This window comes from Phaethon lepturus, unplaced genomic scaffold, assembly GCF_000687285.1.
Source record: "Phaethon lepturus isolate BGI_N335 unplaced genomic scaffold, ASM68728v1 scaffold18453, whole genome shotgun sequence".
Classification (NCBI taxonomy): Eukaryota; Metazoa; Chordata; class Aves; order Phaethontiformes; family Phaethontidae; genus Phaethon; species Phaethon lepturus.
This window is the reverse complement of record NW_010528595.1, coordinates 70914-82118: the sequence shown is the minus strand read 5'-3', so window position 1 is coordinate 82118 and position 11205 is coordinate 70914. Positions and strand designations below refer to the sequence as shown.

Sequence of the window (11205 nt, the reverse complement as noted above, 5' to 3'; positions counted from 1 at the left end):
TGAACCGTGGGCCAAAGAATGCATCTGATTATTTATCATAAAAATAATAAGAAATTACATAAGAAATTAAAAGATTAGCTCAGCATCTCTATCCAGGCTAGTATTCTGCCTCTACCAATGGCTTGTAGTGAATACTTTAGAAAACGCCCAAGCCCAGAAGGAGGATAGGGAAAGCCTAAGTGATACCTCACCTACATATCGTCATGTCTTACGGCAAAGCACAGCTTGAGGAAGTCTGAGCCAGAAGTTGTATCCTCATCTTTGTGTTTTGACTCTTAAAACGAGAAGGCAGCACATTTCTTTCCATCCATGCTCCAGGCCTAGTATACAGGAATGTCTTCTTGGAAAGTCAATTAATTCACTTCATCCTAAGAGTTTAACAAGTTTTAGTTTGCCTGTGTAGCCCGTATGTACCCTGGCATGTCAGTGGAGCTACTGTCTTACAAAAGTTTATATATTCTGACCTTACCTTTGTCCAAGTGATTCTGCCTGTGCAACAGCTATCTTTTTGCCTTTAGTATCTTGGCTGCTTTCAAAATGTTTCAAAGTGACTAAGGCAACACTGAGGTCTATTTAATTGCTCCACTTGATTCCTTTGAAGTGAAATACTGTGGTTTATACTTCAAAGTCAACATGGTAGACCTTTATAGGATTTTGGGGACACATTTCTAAATTTGGCAACAACAACAAAGTTTAAGCAGGAGAACTATTTATTAAGTGCTAGTGTACATTTTAAGTTTATTCTTCAAATTCTAAAAATAAAAATCAGGATTCTACCAGAATTGCTGACAAAACTTAACTCTAATGGCCTGATCGTTCCTGTATGATTTAGTGCCAATGAATACATTTTCACTGCTTCCTTGATGTCAGTGTGGTATTTCTATATTTATAAAATGATGGGCCTCACAGAAGCTAAACTGTTTTCTCCAAATGGAATCCTAATAGCTCTTATTGATTCCATTAGAAAAGGCAGGTGCTGCTTCCTTTTCTTTGCTTACAAGCATGTAGATCATTATTTTATTTGGTTATTGATATTTTGGGGTCTGTACATCATCAGATTTTTGCTAAAATGTAAGTGATCCTAACAGTAGTATAAATATCTTTTTAAAAAAAGGTTTGTCAATCTCTTTAAAAATAATAGAGTGCCAGCTGTTGGAAAGGACTCTCCTGTAAGTAGAAGTGCTCTTTACTAAAATAATCCACCCCATTTAGGCAAACGTGGTCTTGTTGTAAATATCAGTAAAGAGGAAGATCTAATTTTAGCCACCAAATTGCCTTCCTGCCTCTAGGCTGACATCTAAAGCAACAACCTTCAATTTTATAAACTAAAAACATTCCACAAGAATCTACTGCAGGTTCTGAGGTAAAAATCACATCTACACAGATCTTTTATTGCCTGAAAAAGAAATACTTACACTTCATAATTAAAAGCTAAACAGGGCGCATAAAAGACAAAAATAAATTGTAATATGTACACACATTAGAAAGGATAAATAGCAAATATATTGTAATACTGCATGAAATGTATGCATATGTGAATTTCAGACCCCCCCCAATTAATTAAAATTCATTAATTCAAAGGATAAATAAGTGCTAATATAAGACAGAGAATTTCTTAGTGTAAACAATGCCACAGGCTTTTTAATAGGCCTTTGGGCCAACTTAGAAAAAACATGTATTGCCTTTCACACTCCATACCACTTAATTTTAATAGTACTGTATTCACATGTACAATTTCAAGATAGTATAAAAAATCATGAATCTAAGAAGCATTCTTCACACTCAACAAAAACAGGCTGCAGACACTCTTAAGGATTTTCCGTTCACTTTTACAGGACCACTGGCTGAAGACATACTGATTCATCTGGGAGTTCTTCCTCAAAGCAGTGCAAGAGTCCTTAAAGGTAAAAAGTCACATCAGTAATCACTGCTCAAGCCTACTAGTAAAGACACTTGTGCCTAATTTCAATTCTGATTTTGGAGTCACACTAGTATGATGTCAAAGTTGTCACCACTGCCTGCCTTAAGTGAGAAAGATAATGATCCCTCTGATTTCAGTGGCAAGTGACAGACAGCAAGGAGTGTTTCTAAACATGAAGCATTTCATTGCATTCATAGTGTCACATGTTATTTGTCCTTCGAATCTTGTTTATGTATTTCTGAGGGTCCAGAGTGTGTCAACATTAAAAACCAAAAAATATATGACTTGTTCTGTATGAATGTTCAATGTATTTTCTTGAAGCATGCTCACTGGGATTTTAAAAAAGACAGCTGAGTTATACTAGGACTAATTTCTGGCAACTGTATTTACTGGCACCAGAGAAAATTACAGTTCTTCACTAAAGTACTGATGACATGAGGACTTGTGGCTTGCTGTCTTTCTAAGACAGGCTGTGGCCACTAAAAAAAATACATGCACAGTTGCTCACACTCTTCAGTTCTTTAAAAAAATAATTCCTCCCACTGGCCAAGTGCATTGTTGCAGCAGTCCCATCCGTTCCACTTTTCTCTGTGGACCGACAAGAGAAGTCTCTCTTCCTGCATGCTCTCAGTCCTTTTCACACTCCTCCCTCTCATTTACCCTTGGTCACAGCCCTATGAAGTCTGATGAGTTCCTGGTAACAGGCTCTCAAGCGATTGTCGTCAGCACTTCCTGACTTGTGGAGCTCCAACGAAGATGACCACCGACTCATCTGTGTGGGCTAGCCACAAGGCCATGGTCTGTCTTAACACTGACAAAGATTTCATGTGGGTTCTTCTCCTAGACAAATCATTTGTCCATTGATAAAGATGAGGGCCACATCCTTCATTAACCTCAGGGTAAGCTGTAGCACACATTCACATTCAGTCAAGTTCCAGTGCAATCTTGAGTCCTCAGGATGCAATGATTTCCCCAAAGAAAATCGTTACATGAAATATGGGATGTGGTCAAACAGTTATGGACGATGAAACCTGAAATGATAGATCATTAAAAAGCTTAGAATTATATTATTTCAACTGACAATGACACTGATCCTTATCATGCTCTCACAGTTGTTTACTTTTGTGGCCTAAACAGAATTATTCCTGATTTTCCTGGTCTATGTGGCATTAGAGTCAGCCCTATTATCCCCTGCTGTCTGTCTGTCTCTGCTAGAAACCCAAACAGGGCTATGGTGTGGCTCAGGCACTGGTGTATGTCTGTCTGTCCATACCCTTAACCTGTTACTGTGGTCCCTGGCAGAGTTTTGCTTGGGTCAGCCAGCACTCTTCCAGATAGTGCCTGGGCATGGCGGGGATTAGCACAGGCCAATAGGCAGACTGCGTATGGGGGGACATCACTCTGTTTTGGGGTGGCAGGGGGGGAGAAGTGAACTGTATGAATTCAAGCTGTGCCAAGCCTGCAGGCCTCAGGGTCGGAGAACACTCTCCAGTCTGTTTTGTTTACTATACAGAATTAGCCACAATTGCATCCACTATTTGGAGAGATTGCCAGTAAATCAGAAAAGCTTTGCTAAGCCATAAAACTTAAATTTCTGGGTTTTAATCCTTCTGCACAATGAAGCCAACAAAAATTTTGGATCTTTTAAGCAAGCAACAAATTTTATAGCACTGCAGATGCTTTCTTCCTATTAACAGCAGCCAACTGTGGCATGTGAAGGCCGAAATACACCTCACTGCTTTAGACTTTTAGGTAGGGCATGTACATCACTCTGGATCACCTGTATGATGGATAGCGAGGTGGGTTCCTTTTCTATAATAGGTTAGGAGTCTGCAGCAACTGAAATTCTAACTCCGCTTAAATGCAGTGAATCAAAGCAAAAGGGTAAGAAGGGCACCGATATCAGGTGCTCAACATACCTATCACCAGACTTCTAAATCTCTGCTTAAATGGCTTCAAAAATACATCTATCCATGAAGTAGTAAAAGATGCAGCAACTTTACAACAGCATAGGTAACGATGCACCTAACACAGTAGATTTACATAAGTTTGTGTTTGACACATTTTCTCTTTAACGTTTCCAGAGAAGGGAAAAGAAAACAAGCCACATATCACCCTGTCATGTGGTACAGTACAATTCAGGGATGCATTTCTCAAATAAAGGAGGTGTACGCAAAAGCTGAAATCCATGAGTATGCAGTTTGTCTGCTAAGTGAGAGTACAGTGCATTGCAAAAAAGACACAGGGTTTTTGTATTTGTAGAACAACAATATACTGGAATATATAGCATCTCCATTAGAAGCACTTTATACTGATACCCTCTACCCAAACTTTTATTTATTTCTCTATTTTCAGAAACTCTGTTTCTTGAATCCTACTACGAAATAAGAGAATAAATCAGTCTAAATGACTAGGAGTAGAAAAAGAGTTCAGCTGACAGTCATTAGAGTAAATGATGAACAATAAAAATGAGTGGTTTTTCTTTCCCAAGTTTAATATAAAAATTTTAACAATTCAAAGATATTGTAAATACTGATTATAATATTAAAGCATCTTATATTGACATGTAATAATACAAGAAACTATATGCTAGAAACTATTTTTTTTAAGAAGGCGCTTCCTTGTTGTCTGGTTCTATCAGAGAACTTCATGAATAAGCCTTTGTTCACCAGTTGCCAATGCAAGCGCCTTTTGGATTGTACTATCTCCTTGAAAAAAATTAAAAGATGAGTAATTCATTCTCTGGCTAGAGACTTTTGTCTACAGTTTTCTTAAAACAAATCACTTCTGTTGTACCAATCCAAATGTAGTGGTGAACTACATAATTTTTAACGAGAGGTCCTGGAGGAAACAGAGTCTCTCTTTATTTTCAAAACTGCAATTGACTTAAAACATCTGCATCTAATTCTGCTCTTAATTAGCTTTTTCTAGTTACTCTGCTGAATTCTGTGCAGTGGCTCCACAATATGACCAGTGAAAAAAAAGAGGGTGCAGAGGGAACATAAAGAGCCTGATTTCTCTCAGGTTGAAATTCTTCCAGGACCCTATAGCATCATTGCCTGTATTTACCACAATTTGGCTGTGCTTACGTTTTACTCCATTTTCCAAGGCCGCCCTCAGAAAACATCTGATTTTTAACTGGTTTGTCACTCTGCTGGATCCCTGAGATTTTTGGTTCAGCTTTCAAGAATCCAATTGTGGTGAGTCTCAACTGCTTTCAATTCTCGTGAAAAAATATCCACTTCTTTTTGTATGACTCATGCCTATCTGTACTTATGCTTCCATATTGCAATGCAACTCAAAAGGCGTAACAACATAAGCAGGGGGTTGCACTCCATCTCGCTCGGGACACACCCAGGTTTCTATTACTGCTCATTTTCCTTTTCTCCCTTGGGATATCCATTTTTTTAAAGTAGTATTTTTATACATTGTGAAGAAGATGTACTGCCCACTACCTGAAGAGAAAATGACATCAGAAGCCAAATGAAAATATACAATCTGTGTTTGAAAAGGGCATTTTCTAATGGACAGAATACAACACTAGATTAAACCCCTGCCTCCTGGTTCACCTCCTGGCTTAGGTTTGCTGCCTGTTAAACTGGTTTGATTTCTTGAAAATTAATTTGTTCATGTTCTATTTACAATGAAGTGAGTTTACAGTAACATAAAGAAAAAATCCATGTTTTGGTGGGAAAAAAAATCACTGCAGTTGCAAAATCAAGCACTGAACTAGGAGATGACAGAAATCACCACACACCCATCTCCCACTGGGTGTTTTTTCCTTGTGACACTCTTTAATTAGAGGATTCACACTCCTTGATTGAGTTTGAAACAGTAGCAGGAAAAGGAAGGGACCCAGCCTTGGGCAATTGTTTTTATCCAATGTAACTTTGTGTGGAAGTGAAAACAATACTACTACATATGCAATGTCAGCTGATCATAACAGCAAGTTTTGCTTGCTGGTGGCAATTTTCAGTCCCTATAACTTCAAAAAAATACTAACAGATGGCATGGGGATGGCAGAAGCGCTTCCCTACCCCCTAGGAAAAAAACTGCCGAATTTGAAGTCCTGCTAAAAACTGTGGACACTTCAGAGCTCTTTAAATAATAATGCTTCAGACAACATCTTGGTGTTATCCAAAGCAGAGAACAAAACAAACCCTGATTAACACATGAGAAGTAGCAAGCAGAGAATATTAGAATCTGTCTTGTCCCCAGAAACTGCTTGCCAGGAGCCTAGGTGACCCTTAGGAAGCTCCCCAAAACTCCGGTGAGTTTTTTTGAAGTTCAACACATCATCTAGTTTTCGCTTACCAAACGCATCTACAAAAATGTATACTTTCATGAGCAAGGGAGTACAGCTGGAGAAGGACATCCCTTTTATTGTGCTTGAGGACTGTAACTTCATCTGCGAGAAATGCTGAGTCCTTTCAAATGATTGTGTTTTAGATTTCTCAAACAATCTTTTTATATGTAGCTACCGATCCACTGCAGTCACCTTCACTGCTGTATCAACTACCAAGCTTCAGGGATGGCACCAGCAGCACTGGGAATCCCAACAAAATCAGTGGTGGCATTCAGGTGGGATTCAAGGGGACTCAGGGTAGGAATCAATATACAAGTCATGACACAACTGCAGAGGACTTACAGGAAGGCAATGGGTCACTGTCATACCCATCTCTCTGACTTACTTATGCAAGAAGAGGGATTTACCCACCTGGTAAATTGCCGACTTTCCTCATGCACTTCCATTTCTGTGCTTTTAAATTCATTCAGTTCTTTCCGTATTGCTGCCTAATAAACAATAATGATATATGAAACCATAAGAAATATGAATCTTAAAGAAGGTAGAGTCTGAGAGGAACCTGGCTCTGCTCTTGCAGGTTCCCTTACAGTTCCATTTTCAAGTCTCCCTTACTGTAATCCACAGCTCCTTCTCACACATTTTTCATCGTCAACATGAATGACTTTTTTGAATTACAGCTATTTGACACAGTAATACCTACAGAGAAACCCAAAGCATCAAACAACAACAATAAACAAAGAAACACCCAATCTACTGCAACGGGTGAACCAACCCACCCCCCGAAACACAGCACTTGCTACAGACAAAAAACGGGTCAGGGACTGGGTTATCCCAACAGACATCTGCTGCGTATGCAACGCCGCGGGGATTGTATCTCCAAGCGCAGCCCTTGAAGAGCTGGTCAGCCAGGCTGCCTGCACAGGTGCTGTACACACAGCAGGGGCTTTGTCTCTCCCCACTGGAGGCTCGGAGTCCGGAATGCCAAGATGAATAGCATTTTTTTTAAGTGGAGTTAGTCGCCTGGTTTGGTTAGTTTTATGTAAAATTACATGAAATGTTTGGACATTTCAGGCTTGTGTTTCCAGTTGGCAGACACTAAAAAACAGCAGAAATTCAGTGCACTTTGTAAACACCTTGTTGCTTATGTTAAAAGAGTGATAAACAATTTACTTCATCAGGTAATACATACAATTTCTGAAATATTCTAATATATACTACAAGGGCTTTTTTTTTTCTATGCCACATGCTTTCCTACCTTCACTGTGAAATGAAATGAGTTTATTCTTACGCGCTCTTTTCTTTCACCATTTTAAATAAAAGCAGTATCATTTCATTAATCCCTAAAGAAATCTCACCTGGTGTGCATGCCTTTCAATGCAGAACAGACACATGATAAAATTATAGCGTCACCAGACTGCGGTCTCATAAATGAGAAACTTCATTTTAAGCAGGGGATGGTTCTGTTTAGCCACAACAGCATGCTTACATGAGGCTGCTGTAATAGCTAGGGAAGAGACAGCTATTTCTGAGCACCAGATCAGCAGCAAAGACACCAGCACTCCAGCTTCATAATATAGTTACAGTACAATCTTCCGCTCCCACTGGAATTAGAAAAGTAACTTCCTTGGGGAAAAAAGGGCAAGGGAGTTTCCAGGCAACCCAGGGTCTGCCTTTCTGCTGAGGCCAACAAACATGAGGATCACAGAACCAGCCTCAGGCATCTGTTCATTACAAAACAAACTGAGATTAAAAACTGCTACCCTAAAGTAGGTAGGAAACACCAGTGTTTTTTCTAGTGCAGTTTACCCTGGTTGGACCTAGGTGAAAGTGGAGGTGCTGGGTGCTCTAACCTCCCACAGACTACAAGAGGACTAGAAAGCGCTCAGCACCTCCCAGAACCAACATCAAGAGACACTTCTGGGTACATTATTAATGTCTCCACCTTGACTTGATATGAGATTCTCCTTTGGTTGTCAGAGGAGCTGGCATTAATATTAAAATACAAGCTGAAATAAAATCAGTGCTTCACAATCCTTAGCTAAAAGACAGTGGGTTCTTGCACATACCACTTTTCATGCCAAGCACATCTCATAGGATTTCCATAGAAGTTGGTTCAGACCCAGTGCTAAAAGGGCCAGCACTTTTTGATACACAAATCCTACAGCTTTCCTTTTATGAAGTGGTATAGGAGGGAAATGGGAGAAGATTTTATGGTAATCTTTGACTGATCTGTTTTCAGATCAAAAAAGAATCACACAATCATTCGTCTCATTCTTTGTAGTTAGGCAGAGGAACTAACTGCAGCATGTTGGGGGCGAACGTCCCAAGAAGGCGTGCTGCATGCATACGGTCAGCAACAGCACTGACAGTTGTGGCCAAGAACCCTTAGAAGGATGGAGCAGCTTCTACCTTTTTTTCACTTGAATGAGTTGCAAAAGTAACTCTCGGTGGCAGTGATGCAGGCTTCTGCCTGCAGAAACCTTGCCTGAATTCCACGGGTCATGGCCATCTTTGCTAACAGTGTGTGCCTGGCTTAGCAAGGCTTTAAAAATGCAAGAAATTCTTGCCTGAACTGCTGTAACTGAGGTGGCAAATACGCTTTTAATAGGCACCTGAGTGGATTTTCTTAGCTGCCTGCAGTAGATGCACAGTAGTACCATGACAATCTCACTGTCTCCAGCAGATGTCATTCGTGATGCTGGCATCAAAAGAATATGAACCAGAGGAAAGCCCCCAAAAGTGACAGATGCAAGCATTTGCTTATAATCCACATTTGTCGCTTGCCTTGTCTGCAGGAGTTAACCTGGCCCAAGGCTTGTCGGCACGACGGTCGTAATCCGGGGAATCCGTGACCTCCACGTACTCATTAAATCTAAGGATTCTTCTTGCTTGAAGTTCGGCCACCGTAGGCCTCAGGCTTAGCTGTAAGCGGGAGGCAGAAAATAGTATGTTTAATAAGATGAAATAAAATAAAATAAAAGCTGAGGGTATGATGTAATCTCAAGAGAGCTTTAATGGTATTTCTAAATAGGGTCACTTTCAGGTGTCTAAAAAAAGGCATCATCCTGGGAGCACTACACAGGAATGGGGAAGCAGCACAACCTAATTTCTTCAGTTATAAAAATAGTCTTTGTCGGGCAGGTCACAGAGAATCATGACAGTTATCCCTGGAATATTAATTGTGACTTTGCAACTACCACACCATTTGCCCCACTAGGCAGTAGGTCCATTTGCATTAATGATTACACAGTCTGCTGTGTTCAACTGTAATAATGAAAAGAAGCAGGATTTGGAGGTGCCTGCCTAACTAAAAAAATTGGTTTTGAACATCTGGAGGTCATTGTGATGCCAAATTGTTTCAGTCACCTCAAACAATATTCACTTTAATTAACTAAGGATGATCATATTAAGGAAACTGTGTTTTTTCAGAGAAGGGCAGAGTAGGGATACACATGAAAACTGCCCCCATCCTCTTGAGAACGAGCTCCCAAAGTCAGGACAGCAGATCCATAGCTGCATTATTTCCAGGGACAATGAGCACAATCCCACCTACAGCGAGTGGCCAAGGACCACTGACCTGGTTAGAAGAATGGTGAAGGCGTTTCTTGGGGCCCACACTGCTCTGCATGACTGATGGACATTTGCAGTAATGTATACACACTATTTTTTAGAATCGTATAAAAAATAATCCTATGTACACACATACACAATACAAAAAACACATCATCACCTTTCTACTGAGTCTACGTTTTATTTCTCTTTTGGCTTCCTGTTCCTCTTCTTCATTCTTCTCTGTTTTCAGAAGAGATAAAAAGGAGTGAATATTTAAGTATTATAACTGCACATACTGTATTTCTCTTGGTTGAAAGCTTCAGGACTTCAAGTCCTGGCTCATGTTTCCTCCTATTTCTGGGTGATCCTGCATGTGTTGTCTGCTCTTTGGATTTCGTGTGCTGTCATTTCTTTTCCCTATCCTGATTTCCCCTGATTCTGTAGACATCTCAAGTCACCACTGTGGGTCAGGAGCACAGCAAAGAAGAGGCGTCTGTCACTTCCTTTCTATGTAACAGCAAACAAGAAGTGCCCTGAAAGAGCTGCCTAATGTTTCAATTACTTGTCCTAACATTAAAATCACTGTTGCTTTTACTTCCAACATGCCACCTATTGACTTTAGGGTAAGAATCTAATTATTCATAAGGGTCAAGAGAAAAGTTTGCTCTGAATATCTGAATCAGCCGAGGGTCCTCTACTGCTACAGGACACAATGAATCAATGACAATTTTTTTCACTGTCATTTGTTAGTGCAAATTGGTTTTGTTACTTGTAATTCTTTTTCTGATTTTATGATGCGGGCATATGATTCAGCACTCAAGCCCTCTGGGTTAAGGGCCACTAGCTAGACCAAATGAAGGAGTACAGCAGAAAATGAGGTGCATTTTTTGAATGTATTTGGACGTCAGCCTGAAATGTGCTTTTAAAAAATTCCTGCGCTAACTGAACTTGACTGCTTGAGTGACGGTGAAAAGCACATTTACAAAGGCATGTTCATATGGATTTAGCAGGTTTTTTAATTGATGTATATTTTGAAGACTATTATTTGCCCTTTCAGTCCACCTCTGATGGTTGTAAGCAAAGTGAACTTTGCTGTGGCTGACATATCCCTCCGAGAGATACCCATAAAATTCTGATCCTGTTTTATTCATGGCTGGGGGTTACAGACTCCACATTGTAGTTCAAGGCTAACTATAAATTTGAAGGAATTAATTTGTCTATTGTGGATGCAGCCAACCTCTATAGATGAAAAGGCAGTTTTAAATCCTGGTATAGTCCGATTTGCCCTGTCTGCTATGGCCAGCCTGCTCTGTTAGTATAGGCAACATGGCCACAGAGGACCTTCTCTATCATGACTGATACACTGGAGACAACACTACAACAGGTCATCTCGTGGTACTTGCAGATTTCCTTTGCTGATTCAAAG

The 11205-nt window shown here is 40.0% G+C and overlaps 1 protein-coding gene across 1 annotated transcript in view; it reads right to left on the bottom strand.

Moving 5' to 3' along the window:
• Positions 1–2881: 2881 nt before the first annotated feature.
• Positions 2882–11205, bottom strand: part of PHACTR2 (phosphatase and actin regulator 2) — a gene marked incomplete at its 5' end in the record, with an annotated part of 47765 nt that continues 39441 nt past the window's right edge. The window contains 4 exons of the mRNA XM_010283720.1: positions 2882–2952; positions 6639–6715; positions 9012–9149; positions 9958–10019. Of these exons, the coding sequence (XP_010282022.1) occupies positions 2937–2952; positions 6639–6715; positions 9012–9149; positions 9958–10019 (293 nt within the window). The remainder of the gene's footprint in view (positions 2953–6638; positions 6716–9011; positions 9150–9957; positions 10020–11205) is intronic.